Genomic DNA, 26,801 nt, shown 5'->3' on the forward strand with positions numbered 1-26,801 from the left:
AGGAGAAGAGCTGGGGCGGGATGGGGCCGATGCCGGTGTCACTGTCACTGCCCCGGGACCCCCGGGTCCCCCCCGGTCCTGTCACGCCGCCCCCCCCCTCCCGCCCCACTCCCCTCAGGTTCCCGCCACCCCGCGCCGTTGCTATGGCAACCGCGTAGCGCGTTCCCGCCACGCCCTCCTCCTCCAATCAGAGCCCTCCCCTCTCTTCGCCGACCAATCGCAGGCAGGCCGCGCCGCACGTGCCCGCGCCCATTGGCTGTGCCCAGCCCGCGCGCGGCCGGCGGGAGGGCGGGGCAAAGAGGCGGGCGGCCAATGGCGAGGGGAGGCTCTGCGCGCCTGAGGCCGGATTGGCTGCGGCCGCGGGGGCGGGGTGGGGCGGGCCAAGATGGCGGCCTCGGCCCGCTGTGAGGCGCGGGGGCTCAGCGCCCGCTGTGTGGTCGCTGTGGGGCCTGGCCCTGCTGGGGGCAAAGTGTCACAAAAACACGGGGTCCCCGAGGTTGGAGGTGTTATAAATAAAATCTCAGCTCGATCTGAATGTAGTGATGTTTATAAAAGGCAAATAAACAGCGCTGGGTGCGCGGGGAGCCTACACTACCAATACACACAACCATCAAACTTTCTAAATATATAAAACATAACATTTACATACGCCTATAAATGTATACAACCAGATAAGGCAACAAACAGCCCTTTCAGTCTATCACTATTAATGTCCACGACTGGGGAGCACAATTGGAGTTGGTAATCCTGGTTGAAGTGCTCCCATGTCTTCCAAAACTTCATTAATTTCTCTCAGACCATACAACAGCCCCCATTTTCCATTCTTTTTCTTGATTACAAACACCGGAGAATTCCAGGGCTAGTCGTGGGAACAATATGTCTCGCTTTAAGTTGTCAAGCAACTCGGCCTTCGAGCTTTATGTATCCTATTCTTTCCAGAAATAAGAAAAATATTTCCATCTCCTTTTCAAGGCCAATAGCAGACGGATCAGTAAAGGAGCCCACAGCTCCCTCACAGAAACCACACATTTCTGACTGTGGCCCCACACGGCTCTGTAAGGCCTCAGAGATTGCTCACCAGGTGCCGAGCAATCCCACTGCAACCTTGTTTTTAGTAGCAGGGTCCCACACCTTGACCTCAATTTGTTGCCATATTTCAGGCTCATAAACTGTCCAATTGTTGATAAGGAGAATAAGCTGTAAAGTTACCAGGACAGTCTTTGTTCCTAAGGACGTATGATTCCCCATAATGCACAACTGCTGACCAGTGAGGGGCAGTTGTGTGCACGGCTCCGCTTCTCTCAGCTTGAGCTTCTTCCCAGCTCTGGTGCCCATTACCAGCGACTTTCTGTACGAGCTTCTCTGAGCGGTTTGCTGAGTTTGGCTGAACCCATCTTCATGAGGCGATCAATGTGCCTGTTCCTGTCCTGGTGTCCGTTCTGCCAGCCTGTTCCTTTTCATTCCTTCTTTCTACTTCTTTATTGATGACATAAATTCATTATATTGCGTTGCCTTTTTCATCTTGAGGACAGGCTCCCCTCCTATACCCTTCACCCCACAGCAGTCCTTTTCCAACAACTTCCCATTGCTCAAACAACTTTGCCTGGCAACAGCAAACCCCCAGCAACTTCCATGTCTTAACGGCTGGAGAACAAGCAACCCGAGACTGCATGGAGTCTCCTGAATCACCCTTCTTTGCTCCCTCTAAACTCTTTTACATTCCTGATAGCCTCATCGTTAAGAGTCTGATGTTATCATCAACCACGGGGCTTGCCGACCCCCCTGGCCACACTCCCATATCTCCCCCTTCTTTATTAATATCAACTGTTTCCTCACAAGTTATTACTCCATATATCACAGAAGGGACCTCCAGGATCACCCAGTCCATCCTCTGGTCTACCACTAACCAGTCCTCCACTAACCCGTATCACTGAGCTCTACATCTAAACGTCTTTTAAAGACCTCCAGGGATGGTGACTCCACCACTTCCCTGGGCAGCCCGTTCCAATGCCTCACAAACCTTTTGGTAAAGAAGTTCTTCCTAATATTCAACCTAAACCTCCTCTGGCGTAACTTAAGCCCATTCCCCCTCGTCCTGTCACCAGGCATGTGGGAGAACAGACCAACCCCCACCTCACTACAGCCTTTTTTAATGTACTTATAAAGAGCGATAAGGTCGCCCCTGAGCCTCCTTTTCTCCAGGCTGAACACCCCCAGCTCCCTCAGCCGCTCCTCGTAGGACTTGTTCTCCAGGCCCCTCACCAGCTTCGTCGCCCTTCTCTGGACCCGCTCAAGCACCTCGATGTCCTTCTTGTAGCGAGGGGCCCAAAGCTGAGCACAGTACCCGAGGCACCCCTCACCACTGAAACCCGAGTGGCCCAACGATTCCTCCTGGCAGCAGCGAGCAGCTGGGCATGTGCAGATAAAGTACACGCACAGGTCGTGTTTGTGCAGCCACATATATAACACATCTGAAGGCAAGGTGTGAGCTCCTTCTCACCATGACCGCACAGATCCCGTGTTTGGGTCCTGCCCATAGCGATAGGAGCTGCGTGCAGCACCGTTCACCTCAAAGAAAGAGATTATCTGGCTAAGTTGAAAGAAATTAATGGAAAAAACAACATATTTTTAGCATTTCACCTTCAATGTATTTTTGCCAACACTGCAGTAATCGTCTTTCAGTATTCACAGGGCTGAATTTTTTGTCTGCATTAACTTTTCAGTTTTATTAGCAGGGGAAAAACTCTTAGAGCCGGGTCTGATGGACTGTGGCATTGCCTCAGTTAAAATGCATTCCGAAATATTTTATTTTATTTTATTTTATTTTATTTTATTTTATTTTATTTTATTTTATTTTATTTTATTTTATTTTATTTTATTTTTATTTTTATTTTTTTATTTTTTATTTTATTTTATTTTATTTTATTTTTATTTTATTTTATTTTATTTTATTTTATTTTTATTTTTATTTTATTTTTCATTCATTCAGTGACTGGAGTTTCAAGATCACTCACCACATTTTTTGTGATTAATTTTTGACCCGGTTGTTTTAGAAAATCACTGAGTCACGTTATCTTAAAATAATTTTACTGCTTCTGAGCTATGTGTAGAGATAACACCAGAGGATTCACATGTAAATTCCTGAGGCAAGACGCTGGTTATACATAACGTGGGCATTGCTAAAAACGGGTGGCTGATGAGCAAAGAGGTTTTCGAGGGTGTATGGTGCTGGCACCAAGCATTGAACACTTTCTGTTTTAGGTCCCTGGGACTCTTGATAACGTGACATCACATGAGGGGAAGAACCTGGAAGACTGGCAGAAAGCTTTACGAGAAAGCGATGAAGGAGAATTACAAATCCTCAACCACTTTGGGTCAGGTTTATTTTCCCGTTTCTCACAGAAGGCAGAGGGGTCCGCGCTGTATCTGCCTGTCCCTTCCCTACCAGTCACTCCTCAAATCCTTCCACTTATTTATTTATTTATTTATTTATTTATTTATTTATTTATTTATTTATTTACTTACTTATTTATTTATTTATCGTGGATTAATCTTTAGATGCTCCTGAGTGTCCCAGTTGATTTATGTGCTACCTGTCAAGGAGCAAAGGTTTAGAAAAGGTTTAAACTCACGAGCTGAGGAGCTGGGACGACGCACGGCAGCCTGAGTCTTGTCAATCGTAGTCAAGTTGTGAGCTTTTCCATCATCTCCAAACCCTCATATATGTTGTTTGTTGTGGTTCACTGAAGAATATTGAACTATTTTGATGCAGCAGTACTTGAATAACATGAATGACGCCCCAGAAAATGAAGAGGTCTTACCAGTCAGTGTTAAGCGCCCAGCTACATCAGTTTGAAATCGTTGCTTTCTGAATCTGAAGGTGTGAACCCCCTCTGCTTCCTCAGCTTTCACCCGATTCCTCGGATTAATAGAAAAATGAGCCTGGCTGTAGTTACGGGCTGGATGTGCTTTTACTTGTCCTCCAGGCTGCAGAAACAGAAGTGCTGCGAACCCGAGAAGCCTCAGCTGTTGCTTACTCCACTTTCCTCTTTGTGACAGCTCTGGTGGAGAAGTGCTGATTTAGCCTAACCTCATTCTGCTGCTATTTCTGCACTTTCACATCTGAACATCCATGAAATAATGAGATGGTGCAATTCCACTTTTTCATTCTTTACGTGTCTTCTATTTTTTACAGCAGAAGAGCTGGAGCGCAGACAGCAGCCTCTATTTTTTTGTACAGCTCTGCTCTGTTAAAGAAGCGTGTGCCTTGCTCTGCATGAAAAAGAACTACCAGGGGGAAAGCAGTGACATGAATCATTTTTATTCGTATTAACTATGAGTTACGCTTGCACAATTTTTCGCACTATTTTTCGTGTAAATGAATGAAAATGAGTCATGCTACAAAAAAAGGACAGAGAGAAAGTACAGGGCTTGGAGACTGGAAGCGAATAGCCTGACACGAAGCCATCCTCAGCACTGGTCTTTGTGCAACTTATCGTTTCCTACGTTGGGAATTAAAGTAGGTTAGGCAATACCTTTGTCATTTTGGGGATTTGGGGGAGGTGTCAGGACATGGAAATGGTGGTTATTGTTTCCCCGTGTTCCCTGTGCAGACTGTCCTGTTCCCAGCATCGATATCCGGCCGAGGGAAGTGCCGCGTGTCAAGGAGCAGCGGGATTCTGAGGAAAGAGGAATTCCTGCAGGTCTCAGCACAGGTGTGTGATGGCCTCAGACCAGCCAAAAATTAAACCCACAGCATACTAAACACGGGCTTCTAGGATCAGAGGGATTGGGGTTCTAATGCGTCCCTGCTTTTTGTTCCCAAACTTGTTCTGTTTCTTGTTCTCACAATAAATAAAGTTTTGTTCTTTGGAAGTTTATATTAGATCACATCAGGTAAAGGGAAAGTTTGGAATCTTTTTGTTCCAGGCTGCAGTGCTGCTGGGATCAAGCTCAGGGCTCAGGAAATACGGAGCTGTTTGGATCGTGTTCAGGAGGATCCCAGGACTCCACGCCCAAGTTTCAGACAACATCAGGGGTAACATCTGAGAGCCATCGCAATTCGGGAGCAGGTCAGGCAAATCCAACAACAGGAAGCAGAAGAGGTAACAGCCCTCCTGGGAGAGGAGAGCCTGACGAATTCCAAGAGATCCTTCTTTACCAGGAAACCCAGACGGGAGAGAGGCTGTGTGTGTGTGTGCAGCATGTCAGAAAACCTCTAAACTGAAAGCAGGGCTGTTAAAACAAAAGCAGATTCACAGCAGAAGGAATCAGGTATGGTCATACGTACGCACAGACTGCAGGAAAAGCTTTCGTCGCCGCGCAGATCTGATCTGACACCAGAAAACTCAGACAGGACAGAGGCCTTACAAGTGGACAGCGAGTAAAAAAAGTTTTGCAGAGAAACCCAGGCACACAAATCACTTGCAAACTCACAACGTGGACCGGTAACTGGTGTGCCCAAAGCTACTCTGGGGTAGATTTTTAATTGTTAGCAAATAATCCACCAAAGGTGATGGTTCTAGTCCCGTATCAATTACAGGGCAAGGTTTAGGATGAGGCAGTTTTGTTAAACCGAACCAGACCCAAGCATGGCAGGGTTGGTGCCAGCCGAAGAGGCATTGATTAGGAGCTGATTTGAATTGGTGGCTGGATGATTCATGTCTGGGAGGGGGAGTTAACACACAGCAGCGTTGACTGTACCGAAAGCATTATTAAAGGAACGTTCGGATGCACAAAGCAGCCTGTGCTAGAAAATGGCTGTGTTTAAGCAGAAAATTTAGGCAGAAAAATTTAAGCAGAAAATTTAAGCAGAAAATTGCTGGGGGTTTTCATGTTGGAGAAGACCAAGATACGATCAGAACAGGATTGTCTGCAGAGTTGTGAGCAGAAAATGGAGCTTCTGGGAGCTTGGGAGCTCAGGCTGAAGGGAAGGGCTGGGTTTGGTGTAACACACACAAAAAAAAAACACAAAAACACTGATGGGACAGTAACGGTGGCAGTGAAGGTGCTGTGTTCTGCACTGAGGCCGTGAATGAAGTTCTGTCCTTGGCTTCCCTCGAGGACCAGGAAACAACTGGGGCTGGGATGGAGCTTGGTAAATCCTGAAGGAGATTAAGGGAGTACCCATGGCCCCGAGGGATCCCTGCCCATCCCCAAAGCAGGAGCAGCTTCCAGAAAACTCTTTTATCACTCACTTCTCCTTATTTTCTTCTTAAAACTTACCCTGGGGACAGCATTTCTTTTATCCTTCTCCCACGCAACGCGATGCCTTGGTAGCTGCCGGCGTGCTGGATGCTCCTGAATGGGGATTCTTTGATTCTTCCCCTCCTGTAAAGCACCATTTTAGCAAAACTCCTTCCGAAACAAAGAGCACCTGGAACAGCAGGGCTGAATTTGGCACGTCACACTCCTACAGTTTGTTCAGGAGCTGCTGAACGTAAATCCTCATTACAAGACCTTCCTACCCCTGTGCTGCAAGCGTGGGGCTGAGCAGCAGCCGTCCCAGGGGAAGACCAGGCACAGACGGTCGCCTACATCGGAGATTTTTGTGTGTTGGAGTGAAAATAATCACCTTGCTTAGAGGTTTAAGTGGAGATATTAAATAGAGTTAGAGGTGGAAAGCCGCGCAGCCAGTGGGGCGACCCAAAATCGTGACGGTGTGTTAAATCTCGCTTGCCCAAAATGCTGAGTTTTACAACATAACTTCTATTGGGTTTGTTGCCGGTGTTTCCAGTGCTGCTGGCTCCACTGATGCTGGTGAGAATCTTGCCTTGATTGAGACCAGGCTTACACCTGTAATGATTAAATTGTGTGCTAGAATTGCTCAACATGCTGCTGTTAACTATTTTTGAAGTTTATAGTAATTTCTGATATTATTTCTGATATAATTATTTTCAAATTCTGTGTGAAAATAATTTCTGAAGATGTATTTAAGCATTGAGGTTTCAACCTTTGTAGACAAAAGGCACTGAAAACATTAAAGATTTTTGCCCAATGCAAAAGGACTTGGAAAATTTTTCATTAAATTCACGGTGGAGCAAAGCAGGACCCTGTTTTTGAGATATTTGGCACCGGGGTGCTGTGATGCCCTTCTGCAGGTGCACTTTTTGACTGTGCATCTCTTCAGGTGTCTCGTGTTACCGTGCAGCAACATCTCGCTTAGCACCATAGATAAATAATTTGCATAATGAATGTGCTAATTAAATTAAAAGGAAACAAAAAGCAGCATAAGGTAAGCATCAAAAGGCAGTGACATAAGCAATAATTCTAGTCCAAAACTTAGGCTAAAGAAGAGTGGAACAAACTTGAATGAAGTGGGGTGGAAATATGGGAATCCTCTAGTGTGGTGACTGCTAGGAGCACGGGAAATTTGTGATGGGAAGCCAGCAGAGGGGATGCAGACACTGTAAAAAGGTAAGGAATGGCCAAAAACGTGAATGGGAATCACGAGATTCTCTGAATCTCTGAGGTTTTGTTTTAATTCTCCGGTTGTGGAGTTTGACCTGCTGCGGAACAAACTGCCCTGATCCTCATAGCAAGGAGAGCAGGAGAGCTTCATAGATGGTGTTCCTGGATAGGAAACCGAAGCTGAGAATCTGTGCACGCCTTGAGAAATAAGGTTCATGGGGAAATAGAAGTGGCTGGGTAAAGTGTCGGGTTTGTGCAGCCAGAAGAAAAAAAAAAAAAAACAACACAAAACAGGTCTTTAACAAGTTGGGTATTCTTTAAAGAGAATTTCCAACTCCTTCTTCTTCTTCTTCTTCTTCTTCTTCTTCTTCTTCTTCTTATTATTATTATTATTATTATTATTATTATTATTACTATTATTATTATTACTATTTATTTATTTATTTATTTATCTATTTATTTATTAAAAGTCACCCTGAAAATGTAAAGCTCGCCACGCTAAGTAACACCCAGCGCCTTGTCAGGAGTAGCAGTGACAGAAACACACTCACAAATAAATCATTTTTCGTTTTAAACTCTCTGAATTTCTCCTAAACGATAGGAACAAGGTCAGATCCGGGGGCTGCTGGAGCACCCCTGGGACCAGAGGGACCTGAGGGGGCCTCCAGCCCCAACCGGGTCAGGATTCTGTGACAAGAAGCAGAACCAGAGCCCGGCACGCTGGGTGCACCAACCCACCCTGTCGTTGCCCACCCTCTCCATGCAGAAATCCTGCCCCAAACCCAACGTAGCCATGCCCTGCAGCAACTCGAGCCTGTTCCCTCACGTGCTGTCCCCGAGAAATGCCGGACACCTCCCTCCCTGCATCCTCCTTTCGGGGTGCTGGCGGGAGCTGCGGTCTCACCAGTGCCACGTTAAGGGGACAGCGGTGACGTTCCTCATGCTTGTGACCCCAAGAGCTGCAGCCAACATCTGCTCAATTTGTAAATCAGAAAAAAAATGTGACAAAATGTTGGGTGCGGGTGATGCTCAGCCTCCTTGTTCCCCCTCCTTGTCCCCCTTGTCCCCTCCTCATCCTCCCAGTCCCCCTTCCCCACCTTCTGCCCCCTGTCCCCTTCTCCCGTGTCCTCCTTTTCTCCCCTCACCCCTCCTTATCCTCCTGGTCCCCTTGGTCCCCCTCTTCTTCTTCTTATCCTCCTTGTCTCCTCTGATCCCCAGTGTCCCCTCCTGACCCCTTGTCCCCCTCCTTGTCCCCTCCTGTTCCCCTTGTCCCTCCTTGTCCCCTCTGGTCCCCCTTGTCCCCCTCCTTGTCCCTCTCCTTGTCCCCCTTGTCCTCCTGGACCCCCTTGTCCCTCCCTTGTCCTGTTTGTCCCTTCTGATTCCCAATATCCCCTCCTGTCCCCGTTGTCCCCCTCCTTGTCCCTCTCATCCCTCCTTGTCCCCCTGGTCCCCCCCTTGTACCCCTTGTCCCCTCTAGTCCCCCTAGTCCCCCTCCTTGTCCCCCTTGTCCTCCTGATCCCCCTTTGTCCCCCCCTTGTCCTGTTTGTCCCTTCTGATCCCCAGTGTCCCCTCCTGTCCCCCTTTGTCCCCTTCCTTGTCCCCCTCCTTGTCCCTCTCATCCCTCCTTGTCCTCTTGGTCCCCCCCTTGTACCCCTTGTCCTCCTTGTCCCCTCTGGTCCCCATAGTCCCTCTCTTTGTCCCCCTTGTCCTCCTAGTCACCCTTGTCCCCTCCTGTTCCCCTTGTCCCCCTCCTTGTCCCCTCCTGTTCCCCTTGTCCCTCCTTGTCCCCTCTGGTCCCCCTAGTCCCTCTCCTTGTCCCCCTTGTCCTCCTAAACCACCTTGTCCCTCCCTTGTCCCACTTGTCCCTTCTGATCCCCAGTGTTCCCTCCTGACCCCTTGTCCCCCTCCTTGTCCCCCTCTTTGTCCCTCTCATCCCTCCTTGTCCCCTCTGATCCCCCTTGTCCTCCTGGTCCCCCTTGTCCCCCCCCTTGTCCCCTCCTGTTCCCCTTGTCCCCCCCCTTGTCCCCTCCTGTCCCCCTTGTCCCTCCTTGTCCCCTCTGGTCCCCCTACTCCCCCTCCTTGTCCCATTTGTCCTCCTGATCCCCCTTGTCCCCTACTTGTCCTGCTTGTCCCTTCTGATCCCCAGTGTCCCCTCCTGTCCCCCTGCCCCCTTCCACCCCACCCCACCCAGCGAATCCCCACGGATCTCCCCGTGCCAGCCGCGTCCCATGGCGGGGGGGGGGGGGCGCAGGACGGAGCCTCCCGGCGGGGCATCCCGGTGCCTCTCCCGGTCCCGTTCCCGGTCCCACTCCCGGTGCGGTTCCCGGTGCCTCTCCCGGTGCCGGTGCCGGGCCGGTAGGCGGCAGTGCTCCTCTCTCCTCTCCCTCTCTCTTTCGCTCTCCCCCCGCCCGCGCCCGCCAAGCACCGGCGAGGCGGATGCAATTCCCCGGCTGCCCCTGGCTCCTCGGTGGGGCGGCGGGGCCCGGCCCGCAGCGCTCAACCACCGACAGCGGCCCCGGTACCGGCCCCGGGAGCTGCCCCGGGAACGGCTCCGGGAACGGCTCCGGGAACGGCCCCGGGCCCGGCGGTTGCCAGCTCTCCCCGCCGAGGCCCGGCCCTAACCAACGGGGCCCGGCCCAGCTCCTCGGGGCCATGGCCGAGTGGGCGCCCGCCCAGGTAAGAACGGGCCCGGTCCGGCTCGGTTTGGGGCTCCCCCGACGAGCCCCGGCCCCGGTCCCGAGCCCCGGCCCCGGCCCGGAGGCGGAGCCGCCCCGCCCGCCTTGCTGGGGCGCTCCCCGACGGGGCCCCGCTCCGGGGGTCCCTGGAAAAGGCGCTGGGGACATGGAGCAGAGCCCCCAGACCCCCCCCAAATGGACCCGAGTGGTCCCATGGCCCTCCCGGGATAGCCCCGTGTCCCCTCTGGGTGTCCCCGTGTCCCCCCTCGGTGTCCCCATCTCCCCCCCGGGATGTCCCCGTGCCCCCCGGGGTGCCCCCGGGATGTCCCCATCTCCCTCCTGGATGTCCCCATCTTCCCCCCCCGGGATGCTCCCCTGCAGCCCTGTCCGGGATGCCCACGTTCCTCTCGGATGCCCCCGTGACCCCACGATGTCCCCATGTCCCCACGATGTCCCCATGTCCCCACGATGTCCCCATATCCCCACGATGCCCCCGTTGTCCCCACGATGCCCCCATGTCCCCAGGATGCTCCACCAGGGGCTCCAGCCCCGGGATGTCCCCGTGCCCTGCTGACCCTGGTGGCCCCACAGTGGCCCCACTGCTCCCTGCCCACCCTACTCCTTCCTCCACCCAGGCACGACCAGAAAATCCCCCAAAAAATAAGGTCAGGGGGCAGGAGGAGCCCTGCGCCCTCCCCATGGCACAGTTGGGGACCTGGGCACGGCACGGGGGTACCCGCGGGGTCCGGGGTACCTGGGGGAGGGGGTACCCGGCGTGCCCCCTCCCCAGCCCTGGCCTCGCGGTGCAGGTGCAGGAGTGGAACGTGGAGCCCCCCCACCTGATGCCGCTGCAGCCCCCGCTGCTGCCCGAGCGGGCGCACGTGCGGGAGGCGCAGCTGCACTCGGCCGAGGCCTCGCTCTGGACCGTGGTGGCCACGGTGCAGGCGATGGAGAGGAAAATCGACCTGCTGGCCACCCGCCTGCTCAGCCTGGAGGGTCGCTCCGGCACGGCGGAGAAAAAACTCCTGGACTGCGAGAAAACCGCCATGGAATTCGGCAACCAGCTGGAGAGCAAGTGGGCAGTGCTGGGCACCCTCATCCAGGAGTACGGGCTGCTGCAGCGGCGCTTGGAGAACGTGGAGAACCTGCTGAAGAACAGGAACTTCTGGGTGCTGCGCCTGCCCCCCGGCCCCCGCGGAGAGGTGCCCAAGGTGGGCAGGGCCGGGGTGGGCGCAGGGGGTGGCTGAGGAGCCCTTTGGGGACCGTCTGTGGGGGCTGCACGAGTCCCCGTGGCCGGGATGTCGAAGGGACGGGTGTCCCCAGGACCCGCGGACCTGTCCCCGCAGGTGCCGGTGACGTTTGTTGACATTGCCGTCTACTTCTCGGCGGAGGAGTGGAAGAATTTGGAGGAGTGGCAGAAGGAGCTGTACAATAACCTGGTGAAGGAGAACTACGAGTCTTTGATCTCCCTGGGTAAACAGCCCTTTTTTTTTTTTTTTTTTTTGCCCTTTTTGCCCTTTTTTTTTTTTCCCGGCGGCCGGGGGCGTTCGGCGCCGTCTTCTCCCCCGGCCCCACGATGGGGAGATCTCAGCTGCGACCCCCGCGCTGTTTTCCCCCCCATTGAGCAGACGCAGCCCTGGCCAGGAGCGACCCCCAGCCCCGGCTGGAGCGCGGGGAGGTGCCCTGCGTCCCCGAGCAGAGGGACCTGGAGCCCCGGGAGCTGCCGGCGGACGCCTGCGCGGGTGAGGCATCGGCTCCTTCCCTCCTGCATTTAGGGCGCACGTCCCCAGCGTCCCGTCCCCAAGGGCTGTGTGGCCGTCACCCGTCCATATAGGCTGTGCCATGGTCACCCATCCCCAGGGGATGTCCTGGGGTCACCCATCTCCGTGGGACATCCCATAGCCACCCGTCCCCAGGGACCATCCCATGGCCACCCATCCCCATAGGATGTCCCGTGGCCACCCGTCCCCAAGGAATGTCCCATGGCCACCCATCCTACAGCTCCCCCAGGGGTGTTCAGGGCCCTGTCACCGCTATGGGACAGGGACACTCAGCGTGGCCGGAGCAGGGGTGCCCCCACCCCATGGCCGTTCCCAGCGCCCCGGCAAGGAGCGGGGCCGCGCGGGGTGGCTGCAGCCCGGCGCCAGCCAAATCTCTCCTTGCGAGCAGAGCCGCTGATCTCCACCTCCGACATCCTGTCCCGGATCAAGCAGGAGGTGGCGTTCGTGGGGGAGCAGCAATTCGGGGAGGACCGGGGGATGCCCGCGGACCCCTGTGCAGGTGAGGCCGGCAGCGCCCGTGGGATGCGCCAGCCGGGCGCTCAGTGCCGGCTTTTTGGAGCGTTTTCCTCCCTGTCCCACCCTGTGCAGGATGCGGCCCTGAGGTCCCCTCCCTCCCTTCCCCGCAGGTGCGGACGCCCTGATCACGGCGCACGATTTCTTGTCGTGGATCAAGCAGGAGGAAGAGCCGTGCGTCAGGGAGCCCTGGGAGCTGCCGGAGAGGGAAATCCTCACCGGTCCCGGCCCCGGTGAGCGATGCCAGAGCCTGAATTGAGGGCGGGGGGGGGTTCTCAGCCCAGCAGGAGCTGTGCGGGTCCTGCTCTTCCCCACGGCCGCTGCAGATCCTGTCCATGCTGGTGCAGCTGGTGCAGCTCAGGAATGGCCCCCAGTTTTGTGCCACGGGGGCAGAGCCCCTGCTCCCACTGATTTCGGTCGATGCAGCCCTTCCTATGCCCTGGCCATGCTGAAAAAATGCGTTAGGATGGGGCAGGGAGGCACCAGGGACATCATCCCCACAGCTCCGGGCTGGTTGTGGGTGCTGCCCCCCAGTTTGGGGCCATCCCCGGTCCCCGGCAGCTGCTGACCGTGGCCTTTTTCCCCCTTTTAGCCAGCGAGGGGCTGCTGGTGAAGACGGAGGAGCGGTGTCCCCGCGCCGAGCCCCCGGAGGAGGTGCTGCCGGGTGCCTCGACGGAGCTGCTCTTCCCAGGCTCTGGTTTCGGGAGCCCCGAGGGACAAGCAGCGGTGGCCGGGGGGGCCCTGCCCGCACAGCACAGACTGGGCAAAACCCTGGGTGCGGAACCGGGGCCGGGGGCTGATCCCGGGGGGGTCCCGGCACCGTCAGCGGCGGCACCGTCGGAGGAACGTCCTCACGGCTGCGCCGAGTGCGGGAAGAGCTTCAGCGGCAAGAAGAGCCTGCGGATCCACCAGCGGAGCCACGCGGCCGAGCGCCCCTACCCCTGCGCCGAGTGCGGCAAGAGCTTCAACTGCCACTCGGGGCTGGTGCGGCACCAGATGATCCACCGCGGCGAGCGGCCCTACAAGTGCGCCGAGTGCGGCAAGTGCTACAGCCGCAAGGAGCACCTGCAGAACCACCAGCGGCTGCACACGGGCGAGCGGCCCTTCGTCTGCGCCGCCTGCGGCAAGAGCTTCATCCGCAAGCAGAACCTGCTCAAGCACCAGCGCATCCACACGGGCGAGCGGCCCTACCAGTGCCCGGCTTGCGGCCGCAGTTTCCGCTACAAGGAGTCCCTCAAGGACCACCAGCGCGTGCACGGGGCCGAAGCCGGACCCCCGCCGCTGCCCCCCCCCGGGTTGCCCCCCGGGGATTAGGGGGACGGCCCCGCTGCGGACTGATGCCCCCTTCCCCAGGACTTTTTTTTTTTGGGGGGGACAGGGGGCACGCGCCGGCCACGGAGCTTTGTACCAAATCCAGGCGCCCGGCCGGGGGGGGGCGCAGGCAGCGGTGCCACCTGCCCCGCATGTGGGGAGGGGTCTCTGCCCCCCACCCCCCCCCACCCAGCCCCACCACGGAGGGACGCTCGTCACCCCCCTGCCGCTCGCCCCCGCCAGACAATCTGGGGATGATGGACGGGAGCTGCTGCCTGCCATGCCCCCCCCCCACGCTGCCCCCCGCCGCCGTCCCCGCCTGCTGCTCTGCCCCCCCCCCCACCTCCTCCGAGCCCCCGCTGCTTATTTTTACTCCCCGCGCCGTCCCGCTCTGTACAGTGCTTGGGGTGTCGTTTTTTTTGTATGGACGATGCAACGCGGAATAAAGTCGTGCTGGGCTGCAGCGCCTTCGCCACAGCCCCGCGGGGTGTCCCCCCAAGTCCCTGTCCCCCACGGAGCCCCCCCCAGGAGGGTGGCAGCATCACCTCCGGAGCCAGAGGCAGGGCCAGGCTGCTCCCGTGGCCATTTGGGTCCCCCAGGGCCAGCAGCAGCCCCAGCCCAGCAGGGACTCCCTGCCTTGTAAAGCTGTTTTCTAGCGATTCTCACCAAATCCCAGCATTTATCGTTTTTCTTGCGTTCTCACTGCGCTCCTGGGCACCAGTTCGCAGCGAAGCCTCCCCTGGGAATCGAGCCCTGGGCTTCGCACGGAGACCGGAGCCCACCTCTCCCCGCATCACCCCCCCTGCCATGTATTTCTGAATCGTGTTGCTGCAAATAAAATGCTCCCGGCCTGCAGTGTCCAGCACCCATCGCACGCCTCCAGCTGCTTCTTGTCCCCCTCCCCAAAAGGGACCTGGCCACCTGGGGGGGCTCAGTTGAACCCGGGTCACCCAGCAGGGCTGGAGCTGGTGGGGACCCCAACCCCGCAGTGGGCTCACGGCAAACGGGCACATCCAGACCCCCCCCCGGGCCACGGCAGCACCGTGCTGGCACCAGGGGGGGGGATTAGAGCCAGGAGGCACCGCGGGCAGGGCGAATTACCAGCATGACACAGCAGCACCCGTGCCATCGGCACGAGCGAGGTTTGGGGTGGGGATGGGGGTCACGGCCACCCCATCACTGAGTCCACACACACACACACACACACACACACACACGGAGATGGCTTTTCTGTTTTTTGGGGGATTTTTTTTCTTTTTTTCTTTTTTTTTTTTTAACAGAGGTTTACGGTTATATGCAAATTAGGTCATTAAATGATTTGCATAAAATGTTGGCGCGTCCGCGACTAAGTGTTCCTAACTCCCCACCCCCCCCAAGGTAGTAAATCCTACTCGACTAGCGCCGCGCATGCACGCCTCCCGCCGCGGGCACCTCCCGGGGGTGCGCGCACACCCGGCACACGAGTGTGCCTCGCCGCCTCCTGACCCGGGGGCTTGCCGGCGTGTCCCCTTGCACCTTCCCCGTGCTCACGGGGTCCGGGCACGGTGGCACAATCGGTGCTAACACCTCGCTCACGGCCGCACGTCTCCGTGGCACACGCGCACAAACCACGCGCGCGTGCGTGCGGCACCGCGAGCGCACCCGTCGGTCCGTGCCGTGGCCAGGCACCCACACCGCACGCCCGGGGAGGGAGAGCCGTCCCCATACCACGTCCTTCGTGGGACAGCGTCCCCTCCTGCCCTAGCTGTTGGTGAGGAAGAGCCGTCTGTGTTTGGAGGCAGAGCCACGCGGCCGCCCCCTGCGCCGTCCCCGGCCCCGGTTGCCGAAAGGGCTTCGGCTGGGCACGGCGGGCTCTGCCCAGTTGGCGTTCCCAGCCTGCGGCTCGGGGAAGCTGGGCTCGGCTTTGGGCTGCTCGAGGAGAGGGCTGGGGTCCGGATGGGGCTCGGGTTGGGGTGCCTGGCTCTGCCGGGCGCTGGCCCTCTCCTGGCGCAGGTAACGGAGCTCGTCGCGGATGTCCGTGAGGACGCCCAGCAGGCGGAACTGGAGCTCGCGGTCGCGGGCCCTCTCCTCGCGCTGCGTGGCCCGTTCCTCCTGCCACATGGCCAGCTCCTGGTGGTACAGCTGGTCCCACTGCTCCTCCAGGTCCAGCAGGTGGTGGATGTTAGTCCTCCAGCTCTCCCGGCGCTCCTCCCGGAGGCGAGAGCAGCCCATGCCGCCACCGCCGCGGGCAGGGCCGGGGGCGGCGGGGGCGTCCCCCGGGGGGGAGGCGGAGGAGGGCAGCGATTCCTCCGTCAGGGCGCCGCCGTGCAGCGGGGAGCGAGCCGGGGGCTCCTCCTCGGTTGTTTTCTCCCAGGTGGGGCCCATCAGTACCCTGGGCAAAGCGCCCATCTCCGGGCCCGGCCCCCCCGCCTGCTCCTCGGGGTGCGAGGAGGAATCGAGCGAGCGGGTCAGGGGGGGCAGGTCGGACACCCCCTCGTGTCCCCAGTCCGAGTGAGCGTCCACGGGGTTGAGGGGGTCCTCGGGCAGGGAGGTGACGGAGCCCTGGGAGCTGCAGCGGCGGATCAGCATGGCCTGGCGGGACAGCTTCATGTCCTCCTCCGCGGGCATCGGGGTCTCGGGCCCGGGTTGCAGCCCCATGGCACCACCATGGCCCCTCTCCCCCTCCCGGCCTTCCCGTTCCTCCTCCTCCGACATGGAGGCGTAGGAGACCAGGGACTCGTTGCGCAGCGACGGGGAAATGGCTGTCATGTCCGGGGTCCGCAGCTCTGGTCCTGATTCGGCTGGAAAAGAAAAGAGAAAAGAAACCTTCCCGTGAGCGCAGCTCGCTGCCACAGGCACGCACCCGCAACCCTTTGGGATGTGCAGCCCGGGAGGCAAACGAGCAGCACCCACGGGACCCCAGCGCCGTGCCGAGAGCCTCCCCCCCCAAAAAACCCCGGAGCAGCCTTACCCGAACTGCTCTGCCCTTCCCCTCGGCTGTACTCGCAGATGCCCGAGGGGTCCGGGCTCTGCACCGCCAGGCGGGGCACGGCGGAGCCCTCCACGTCGGGGAGGGCCGAGGGCTGCCCGTTGGTGTCGATGTAGATGCTGGGGTGGCTGACGCCGGGCTGCAGGTGCATGAAGGATTGCTTGGTGGCGCCGGGGAAGAAGAGATCTGCGGGACAGACAGAATCCAGCATCAGCTGCTGCGACAACAGCACTGCCAGCTCGCCTGGCCCGGCTTTACGGGCAGCCGGGGGTCCCCCAGAGAAGGGTCCCCGAGTACTGGGCAGGGGGGTGACACGGCACAGGGGACACGGTGACACCGGTGTGCTTCCCTCAGGGCTACCTGCACGACTGGGGGGTATTCAGGGATACTTGGCACCCCCTGAATATCCCCCAAGGGTTTCTGCCTTGAGCCCAGAGCTTTTTTTGCTCTGCAATAATCGCGTTTGGTTCAGAGAGAGCCTGAGCCTGCTCCAGAAGCGAAACGAGACCCACGCCACCCGCCCGTCCCCGCTGGCACCCGATGGGCCGAGCCGAAAGGCGGAAAGCAGAGGAACTACCTGGGGGTGTCCTTTTGGGGTATAAAGAAGCCAAAAACATCCCCTTTCAGGAAATTAAAGGTCAGGGTTTTTTTTTGCCTCCTGGACAGCACCAAAGCCTCGCAGCGGGAGGACGGCGCGGTTCGGTGCCGCCGCAGCTGCTCCTGCTCCCTCTGACCTCCGCTAAGCACGAGGGACACCATCCCTGACAATATTAGGGGCAATAAAATCCCATCCCGTCTTCTACCGGCCGCCTTGAGGTGGCACCCAGCAAGGCCAGGCGCCGCACCGAATTTTAAACCAAGACCCACCCCAAAACGTTTGAGGCGCTCCCGTCGCTCCCAGCTTATTTCCAGGGTGGGTTTTTGACCCCAGCGCACGGAGCTTTCAGATTTTATAGGGCCACAGCCCTGCTGCGTGCTGTCATCCCGACACAAACCTCGTAAAGAGAGCAAAACCCACAAATCTTCCACGATCCACGCCGCGCCAGCAGGCACAGAGCCCGGAGCTGGGGGGGGGGACCGCAGCCCGGTGGGGTTCCCAAGCCGGGCATCACTCCAAGAGCTCCGGCGGGGGCTGCAACCTCTCCAAATCTCCTGTCCCCAGAGAACCACCACGACTGACCTGGGTCCAGGATGATTTCGGGCTCCGAGTCGTGGCTGGCCTGCAGGAAGGTGGAAGCCACCATCTTCTCCAGGGGGGTGAGGCGCGGCTTGTGCAGCGGCCCGCCGGCGCGGTTCATGGGCAGGTGCTTCTTGGAGGTGATCTTTTTCTTGACGTCCAGCCGCAGGTCGCGCCACTTGTGCTTGAGGTCGTCGATGGAGCGCTCGGTGTAGCCCAGGAAGTTGACGCGGCTTTGGATTTGGGTCCAGAGCTGCTTCCGCCGCACGGGGTGAGCCCGCAGGGCTTCAGACCCGTACAGGGCGCTGAAATGCCGGACCACATTCCAGACCAGGGTCTCGGTCTCGTCATTGGAGAAGTTGGCCTTCCTCTTCCGGCCAGATGCTGGCATCGCCTGCGAGGCTGCGGCAGAGGTGGAAGGGGCACAATTGAACCTCGGTCCCCACTCCTCTCTGTCAGCTCCTGGGGGAAACATGGGGCTGCGGGAGCCCGAGGGAGCCGCGGAGGAGGGAGCCGAAGCAAGAGCCCCCGAGGCATCCATGGCAGGGGAGGCTCGGGCCGGGGAGGATCTAAAGAGCCGCTTCGGCACACCACGCGGCAGGGGGGCACCTCATCCCCTCGCCCCGGCTCGAGAGCACCTGGGAGGGGAGAAAAGGAAAGGGCAGCGGTGGGTGGTGGCAGCGCGTCACCCCACAGGGTCCCTACGGCAAAGGGGGGGGGGGGGGGGGGGTGACAGCGGGGACCCCCAGCCCTCTCCATCCAACCACAGGAACCCAGGGCCCCCAGCCAGCTACCACGGGGGGGGCCGCGGAGGGGGTCGTGGTCATGGGGTGTGCGGTGGGACCGTGGCACGGGCCGGCACCCCGGGGACACGGCGAGTGCCTCAGGGCCACGCTGAGGGGGGGCAGCAGCCCCTCGGGGCGATGGGGAGCGCCTCAAGGCCTCGGCACCGCGTTGAGGGCGATGGGGAGCACGGCGAGGCCGTGGCGAGCATCTCTGGCTGCACGGCGAGGGGACGTGGCCTTGGCAAGCGTCCTGGGGCTGTGGCAGGAGCCACGGCGACGACTTCAGCACCACGGAAACTGCTTCTGGGCCACGGTGAGGGCCTTGGCCACGGGCAGCACCTCAGGGCCACAACGGGGGCCGTGGTGATGGCGAAAAGCACCAGGGACACGGGACAGGGTTTCGGGGTCACAGTGAAGACCCTGGCCAAAAATCAGGTGTTGGGGCCGTGGTGAAGGCTGTGGTGAGCATCTCAAGGCCACGGTGAGGGCCTTGGCCGTGCCGCAGGCCTCGGCACAGATTTTGTCTGTGGTGGGAGCCTCAGGGCCTCGGTGAGCACCGCGGTGAAGGCCTTGGCCATGGTGAACCTCTCAGGTCCATCAAGGGAGCGCCTTGGAGCTACGGCAAAGTCCTTCACCACGCCAAGCACCTCAAGGCCACGGCAAAGACACCAGCGAAGGCCATGGTGAGCACCTCAGGGCCCCGAAAAGCGCCCGGTGACAGCCCTGGGGTGACGACAACGGCCGTGGCGAGCGCCTCAAGGCCACGGGCAACACCTTGGCCATGGCCAACATCTGAGGCTTGCAGCACGGGCCACAGGGCAACCCCGAAAACCTTGGCCACGGTGAATGCCCTAAGAGGACGGAGAAAACCCAAACACCGTGGTGAGGCCCCCAGTTGTGGGGCAGGTCTCGTGTCCCCATGGCAAAGCCCTTGGGCACACCACGAACCCACGGCGCGGTCCCCTCCGAGCATCCCATGGCCGGGCTGAAAACCTCAGGACAGCCCCCGACGGGGTTGGGGGGGGGCAGAAAAATCAACCCCCCAAAAAAAACAACCCAGCAATCATCCCCTACAAACATCTCCAGGACCCCCGCTACGGACTTGGGCGCCCACCCTTGGGTGCCCCCCGGGGGTCCCCTCCAGCCTCTCGCACCCCCTTCAAAGGCCTCACCCCAGGGGGCTGGGGGTGGTGAGGACGACCCGGGGGGGGTTGGTTCATTGCATCGGGGGGGGCTGCAGCACCCGGGGCCGGAGGGGTTTTTTGGGGGGGGGGCTACCGGGCACAGCCGGCGCCCTGCCCTCCACCGGGCGCCTTTTGTTCGCGCTTCCGACGGGCACCGGGGACAAAGGGGTTGGGGCCGGTGCCTGCCCCCGGGCCCCCCCCCACCCCAAAAGCTGCAACCAGCACGAGGGGGGGTGCAACCTTAAGCTTTTTCCCCCCACCCCCCTTTAAGGGTTTCTCCCCGCAGGGGCATGCAAGGAGGAGCCTACCTGTACCGAGCCGGGCTTGCAATGGGGAGGGGGGGGGAAACGGGGAAAGGGGAAGGGGGAAAGGGGTGGGGGGGGGGGGGAAAGCGGCGTGGGGGCCGGTTTGGGGAAAGGTTCAGGTCCGGTGGCGGCGGGTAATGGCTCCCGCCTCGGCGGAACTCGCCTTCATTTCCTCCGCCTCCGAGCGGCGCCGCGCGGGGGCCCGGGGAGCCGCGGCTCGGCCGCCCCCTGTCGGATGAAGCCTCCCCGACCTTACCCTGGGGGGGGTTACGGGGGGGGGGACCTGTGAGCAAGGGGGTTCACGTCCAAGGGGGTCCCCCCCCCCCCCCGCGCCATCCGCACCGTGCGCCCCGGCGCGTCCCCGGTACCCGTCTGCCCCCAACCGCCCCCCCCCTTGCTGCCCCCGGTACCGGGGACCCCCCCACACACCCCCCCGATGTCTCCCGGTATCCCCCCCACCCCCACACACACACATTTGTACCCCCCCGGTGCTGGCCCCGCACCCCCCGGGGTGCCCAATGCGCCCCAGTCCTTGGGCATCCATGTGTGACCCCCCCCCAAGGATCCCGGGACCCCCCCCCCCAGGCAGCGTTTGCACCCCCCCCCGGTGCTGTTTGCACCCCCCCGGTGCTGTTTGCATCCCCCTCGTGCTGTTTGCACCCCAAAGACCCTCCCCGTGCACCCCCTTGTGCCACTTGCCCCCCCCCGTGTGCCGCGCACCCCGATGGATGCCCCCCCAGCACACGCTGCCCCTGCACCCCTGGGGGGCCCGGGCACCCCCCCCAGCCCCCAAATGGGCACCTCCCCGTCCTTCCTGCCCATTGCACCCCATCCCAAGACCCCCAATGCTGCTCACAGCCCCATGCCCCCCCCCCTTCACCCTGTGCCCCCCCCACAGGTACCCCTGGGCGAACCAACTGAGCACCCCAATGGGCACCCTGCACCCACCCCATGCAATGCAGAGGGTGCCCCTTATACCCCCACCCCATACACCCCAAAATCACCCGGGTGCATCCTGCCCACTGCACCCCCAGGGGTACCCCCATAACCCGTGGTACTCCAGGGGACCCCCCCGGTGCACCCCAATGAATTCTGCCTGGGCCAGCTGCCCCCACACCCCCAAACCCCATTGCCCACCCTGCTCGCTGCACCCCGATGGGCACCTCGAGCCCCCCTGCCCCGGGAACCCCAGCGGGCACCTCGTGTGTCCTGCCCCATTTGTGTCCCAAGGGGCTCCCCCTGCCCAAAACACCCCGTGACCCCCCCCCCCCATATCCCTCTGCAGACTCTGCCCCACACTGAGCTCTCCCCGTGGTGCCCGGCTCCCATCCGTGTCCCCACCAGCATCACTTTTGGGGAAAATAACCCAGCAGGACCCAGTTTGTACTGGGATCAAGGTGCCCTTTACCAGTTTGACCTCTTAACGCTGGGGCTGACCCTTCCCCTGGGTCCCAGTGGGGACCCCCACCAGGGTGCTGGCGGGGTGGGGGGCATGAGGTTCCCTGGGGTGCCCCAGAGCTGTGGGGACAGCCCCGTCCCATCCCAATTCCTGGATCCTGGTGCAGGAGGGGATGGCAGCGTCCCCGTGCTGGGGACGGGCATACATGGGGGGGCTGTGTAGGGGACCCCCAAGGCACCCATGGGTGCCATCTGCGGGGTTTGGGGAGCAGCCTCAGTGCCGCTGGGACGGGCAGCCCACGTCCCCAGCCCGGGGTGACAGGACAAAGGGAGGCTGAGGGGGTGGCACCGCTGGTGTCAGCAGCAAAACCCCAGCCCAGAGGCGCTCGGTGGGGAGTTTTGCTAATTGCTGCGCTGGAAATTGTGCTAAATTACGACAAACGCCACCCGCTCTGCGGTTTGCTGACGCTCCGCTTTAATGCACCCGTTACAGATCTCCGGGCTCCAGCCCCCTGCTCCCCGGGATCGCCTGCGCCAGCCCCTCGTGGGGCCACGCGGGATGGATCCTCCGGGCGCGGGGACACCACAAACACAGCAGCATCACCCTTGTTCCACTCCATCCAACGCAACGTCCCCCCACCCTGGGGCGAAGCCCACCCGGGGCAGCTCCGTGGTGGCACCGGGTGCTGCTGCCGCCGCCCCAGCTCGCAAAACCGCGGCTGAGAACGTGCCCAGCTCACGGCTTGGCGCAAGCATCCCCGTGCAGGGCTCGCCCAGAGCTGGTGGACAAGGTGTGCACGGCGTCCTCCAGCGCGTAGAAGGCCTGGAAGAGGTCCGGGGAGGTGGCCCGGCACTCCAGGTACCGCCGCAGCGTGGCCAGGCTGTCCCACACCTCGGGCTGCGAGGGGCAGGGCTGCGCCGCCACCGGCTCCCCGGCATCCTCGCCCTCCACCGTCCCCCCGTCCCAGTCCGCCACCTCGGCCGTTTCGGCGTCTGCCGGCTCCCCGAGGCGCTCCAGCCCCTCGTCCATCAGCACGAAGCGCTCGATCTGCTCCTGGCCGAAGCGGACGGGTGCCAGCAGCGTGTCGGGGCTGGCGTCGGGGCTGAAGCCGGCGGCGCGGAAGCAGCTGGCGATGAGCCCCGGGCGCACGTCACCCCAGGCTTGCACCAGCATGTGCAGGGCATCCAAAAGATTTGGCTGCTCCAAGCCACGTGCCGCCGGGAGCCGAGTCAGCAGCCGGCGCCGGTAGTGGCCCTTCAGGTCCCTGGCGATGCCGCGGTCCAGGGGTTGTGCCAGCGCGGCGGCGGGGGGCACGAAAACCATCCTGACGTTGGAGAGCTCGAGGTAGGGGTGCGCCTGGCGCCGGTCGAGGAGCAGCAGGACGCTCTTCCCCTTGCGCCGCATCTCCTCGTTGAAGTCCTGCAGCCACTCGGCGAAGAGCGGGGCGGTCAGGAGGGCCTGGCCGCTGGCACGGTAGCTCCAGGGCATGTGCTGCAGGTTAACGCCGCGCAGGCAGCGGGGCCGGGGGCTCTGCCCCACCACCCGCAGCGCCGCCTTCTCCGTGCCGTCGGCGTTGGCGCAGAGCAGCAGCGTCAGCCGCCCGCCGGGGCCGGCTGGTTCATCCTCCTCGGCCAGCGGGGTGTGCAGGAGGACCCCCGTCTCCCCGCAGCTGTACACCTCGGAGGGCGCGTAGCTGCGCAGCAGCTCGGGCAGCACCGCGCTGCTCCAGCGCTCGGCCCCCGGCTGCTCCGCGTCCCCCCTTTCCCGGGGCGGCTTCTCCAGGGCGATGTTGTGGCGCAGCCTGAAGCGGGCCAGCCAGTTGCCGCTGGGCTCGAAGCCCGGTTTGCCCAACGCCTCGGCCAGGTTTTTGGCCTTGACCTGCAGGAGCGGGGCGCTGACGGGGAGCTCGGCCGCGCGGGCGCTCTCCACCCAGCGCAGCAACGCGGCCTCCACGGCCACGTCCTTGCCCTCCCGCTTGCGCTTGCGCTCGGGGTTGCTGTTGTGGTGCCACTCGCTCAGGATCCGCTCCTTGTTCTTGATGATGCGGCAGATTTGGGGCTGCGACACCCCGAAACGCTTGGCCAGCTCGCTCTGCGACACCTTGGGGCCGTCCAGCATCTCCAGCACCCGCACCTTCTCCGTCAGCGACAGCTCCTTGCGCTCTTTGCGGGGTGCCCCCACCTCCGTCCCGGTGCACCCGCTGGCACCGGGGGGGGCTCCGGCCAGCCGTGCCGCGGGACCACCGCGCTGGCCAAAACCCCGACCGCAGGCACCGCAGACGTAGGGGCAGGCGGCGGCGCGTGCCAGCGGGTGCCGCACCAGCTCCGGTTTCTGCTCGGTGCCGAAGCCGCACTCGGTGCACTCGTGCTGCGGCCGCCCCCGCTGCGTGCCGGGGGTCTCGGTGAACACCGGTGGGAGGACGAAGCCCCCGTCACCCGCACCGGGGCTCGGTTCGGTGACGCCGCCGTGGCCGCAGCCTTGCTCCTGCGGTGGCACCGTGCCGGGCTCCGAGTCCCCTTCCTCGCTCCTCGCCTTCGTGCCCAGCCATTCCCCTGCGGAAACATGGATGCGTTTGGGGCAAAATCGTGCGAATCCTGCAGGATTTGGCCCGACACCTTACCGTGATGCATGTTTTCCTAGGGGCAGCCTGTCCCCGAGCTCCCCGTCCCCGGTGCCACCCCCGTCCCCGTTCACCATGGGAAGGGCTGGCTGGGGGGATGCGTAACGGGGGGCTACGAGCCGGGGGGCTACGTGCCGGGGGGCTACGGACCGGGGGGCTACGAGCCAGGGGGCTACGGACCGGGGGGCTACGGACCGGGGGGCTACGTGCCGGGGGGCTACGGACCAGGGGGCTACGTGCCGGGGGGCTACGTGCCAGGGGGCTACGGACCGGGGGGCTACGGACCGGGGGGCTACGTACCGGGGGGCTACGAGCCGGGGGGCTACGAGCCGGGGGGCTACGACGAGCCGGGGGGGGTCCAGCTGGGTGCCACCGTACCCCACCGGCACCGAGCCCCCCGTCCGGCGCCAGCCCGGTGGCAGCAGCCCCCCGGGAGCCCCCCCCCCCCCGGTGCCTTACCCAAAGCAACGAGGCGCTCGCGGCCCTCCTTCATGGCTCCGGCCCGGTGCCCGCGGGGCCTCCTCCGCTCGGGGGGCGACACGGCCGCCGTGATGCCGGGCCCTGCTGGGGGGGGGCTGCCGGTAACGGCTGAGCACGGGGGGGGCACGGGGATGGAGGGCGGCGGGGAGCGGCTCGCCAGGCCCCGGTGCTGGTCCCGGTCCCGGTCCCGGTCCCGGTGCCGGTCCCGGCCCCTCCCGCGCCGCCGCCGCCGCCGCCCCGCGCGCCCCCGCTGCCCGCACCGGGAGCGCGCGCCCCGCCCCGCCCCGTTCGTCCCGCCCACTGGGCCGAAAAGCGCCGCGCTGATTGGCTGAGCCGCCTGCCAATCAATGAGGGGACGGGAGGGGCGGGGCCCGGCTCTGGGGGCGGGGCGGGAGTGGCGCGTGCTGGGGGGGCGGGGCTAAAGGGGAGGGGAGGGGCCTGGGAGGTGACGTCAGGAGGTTGGGTGACGTCACGGGGCGGGTGTGACGTCAGAGCAGTGTGGGTGACGTCACGGCGCGCTAGGATGACGTCAGAGCGGTGTGGGTGACATCACAGCGCTCTGGGATGACGTCAGAGAGGTGTCAGTGACGTCACAGGGGTGTGAGGTGACGTCAGAGCTCTGTGGGGTGACGTCAGAGCAGTGTGGGTGACGTCACAGGTGTGCGTGCCGGAGCACCGTGGGGTGACATCAGAGTGGGGTGGGTGACGTCACGGCGCTCTGGGATGACGTCAGAGCTGTCCGGGTGACACCACAGGGGTGTGGGATGACGTCAGAGCGATCAGAGTGACAACCGGGTGACCTTCAGAGGTCCCTTCCAACCTCAGCCATTTTGGGGTTCTGCGGCATCACGGTGATGTTGTGTGACATCAGCAGCGGGGGGTGACATCAGATCCGCGCGGGGTGACATCAGCAGTCAGATGTCATGTGTGAGATGACATCAGCAAGGTGCTAGGACATCAGAGCAGGGGCTGCGGGTGCCAACCACGAGGGCTCCGTGGTGGGGGAGCCGCTGGTGACGGTGCCAGCGGTGACGAACCCATGGGGGGAGAATGGTGCTGCAGTGCTGGGCGCAGTGCATGCAGTGCAGGGCATTGCAGTGGGCACTGCACTGGGTGGTGCAGTGCTGGGTATTGCAGTGGGTGGTGCAGTGCTGGGTGTTGCAGTGGGTGCAGCGCTGCATGCAGTGTCACTGTACTGGGTGCAGTAGGTGCAGTGTTGGGTGTTGCAGTTGTGGGTGCAGCGTGCAGCATAGGTGCAGCACTGGGCACTGCAGTGCTGGGTGTTGCAGTGGCTGCGCTGCTGGGCGCAGCACATGCACTAGTTTGAGCACTGGGTGTTGCAGTGATGGGTGTTGCCGTGTTTGTTCTTGCAGTGCCAGGTGTTGCAGTGCTTGCAGTTGCAGCGTTTGCAGCTGCAGTGCTGGGTGTTGCACTCCTTGCAGTTGCTGTGTTTGTAGTTGCAGTGCTGGGTGTTGCAGCACCAGGTGTGGCAGTGCTGGGTATTGCAGTGTTCAGTGTTGCAGTGCGGGGTGTTACAGTGCTGGCTGTTTGCAGTTGCAGTGTCGTGTGTTGCAGCGCCGACTTTTGCAGTTGCAGTGCTGGGTTTTGAAGTGTTGGCTGTTGCAGTGCTGGGTGCCCCACCACTTGCAATTGCAGTGCCTGAAATTTGCAGTTTGCAGCCACACTGTTTGCAGTTGCAGTGTTGGCTATTGCAGTGTTTGCAGTTGCATCACTGCACGTTGCAGTGTTTGCTGTTGCTGTGTCAGGTGTTGCAGTGCTTGCTGATGTAGCGCTGGGTGTTGCAGTGCTGGGTGTTGTGGTGCTGGGTGTCACGGTATTTGCAGTCACAGTGTTTGCTGTTGCAGTGCTGGGTGTTGCACTGTTTGGTGTTGCAGTGCGAGGTGTTACAGTGGTGGGTGTTTGCAGTTGCAGTGCGGGGTTTTGCAGTGTTGGCTGTTGCAGTGCCGGGTGTCGCCCCGCTTGCAGCCAAACCGTGTGCAGTTGTAGTGTTGGCTGTTGCGATGTTTGCAGTTGCAGCACCGGGTGTTGCAGTGCCGGGTGTTGCACTGGTTGCAATTTGCACTGCTTGCAGCTGCACCATTTCCAGCTGTAACATTTGCAGTTGCAGTGATAGAAGTTGCAGTGACAGGTGTTGCAGTGTTGCCTGTTGCAGTGTTTGTAGTTGCAGCACTG

At 61.0% G+C, this 26,801-nt stretch overlaps 3 protein-coding genes across 5 annotated transcripts in view; 1 reads left to right on the forward strand and 2 right to left on the reverse strand.

The window, feature by feature from the left end:
* The first annotated feature begins 385 nt into the window (after positions 1–385).
* The window catches only part of LOC137852052 (uncharacterized), a 44,887-nt gene continuing 18,471 nt past the window's right edge, over positions 386–26,801 (forward strand). The window contains 13 exon segments of the mRNA XM_068673323.1: positions 386–496; positions 3,262–3,379; positions 4,614–4,715; positions 5,135–5,383; positions 9,557–10,086; positions 10,895–11,296; positions 11,432–11,558; positions 11,714–11,827; positions 12,255–12,365; positions 12,493–12,612; positions 12,972–13,690; positions 15,683–15,850; positions 24,149–24,502. Coding sequence (XP_068529424.1) covers positions 386–496; positions 3,262–3,379; positions 4,614–4,715; positions 5,135–5,383; positions 9,557–10,086; positions 10,895–11,296; positions 11,432–11,558; positions 11,714–11,827; positions 12,255–12,365; positions 12,493–12,612; positions 12,972–13,690; positions 15,683–15,850; positions 24,149–24,502 — 3,225 coding nt within the window.
* LOC137851942 (uncharacterized) lies at positions 14,917–20,308 on the reverse strand. Of its 3 annotated transcripts, none has more exons than XM_068673075.1 (4): positions 20,113–20,308; positions 17,839–18,237; positions 16,641–16,844; positions 14,917–16,470 (listed from the first exon to the last, which is right to left on the reverse strand). In XM_068673075.1, the coding sequence occupies exons 2-4, from the start codon at positions 18,224–18,226 to the stop codon at positions 15,431–15,433; spliced, it is 1,632 nt and encodes a 543-aa protein (XP_068529176.1). In that variant the 5' UTR covers positions 18,227–18,237; positions 20,113–20,308; the 3' UTR covers positions 14,917–15,430. The 3 variants fall into 3 exon arrangements, with proteins under 3 accessions (XP_068529176.1, XP_068529174.1, XP_068529175.1); XM_068673073.1 differs by having other exon boundaries at positions 17,839–18,473; XM_068673074.1 differs by lacking the exon at positions 20,113–20,308 and having other exon boundaries at positions 17,839–20,049.
* On the reverse strand, positions 21,961–24,888 carry LOC137851941 (tigger transposable element-derived protein 3-like). The gene is made up of 2 exons (XM_068673072.1): positions 24,588–24,888; positions 21,961–24,060 (listed from the first exon to the last, which is right to left on the reverse strand). Exons 1-2 carry the CDS (start codon positions 24,619–24,621, stop codon positions 22,244–22,246), a joined length of 1,851 nt encoding a protein of 616 aa, XP_068529173.1. The 5' UTR covers positions 24,622–24,888; the 3' UTR covers positions 21,961–22,243.

This window comes from Anas acuta, chromosome 2, assembly GCF_963932015.1.
Source record: "Anas acuta chromosome 2, bAnaAcu1.1, whole genome shotgun sequence".
Lineage (NCBI taxonomy): Eukaryota > Metazoa > Chordata > Aves > Anseriformes > Anatidae > Anas > Anas acuta.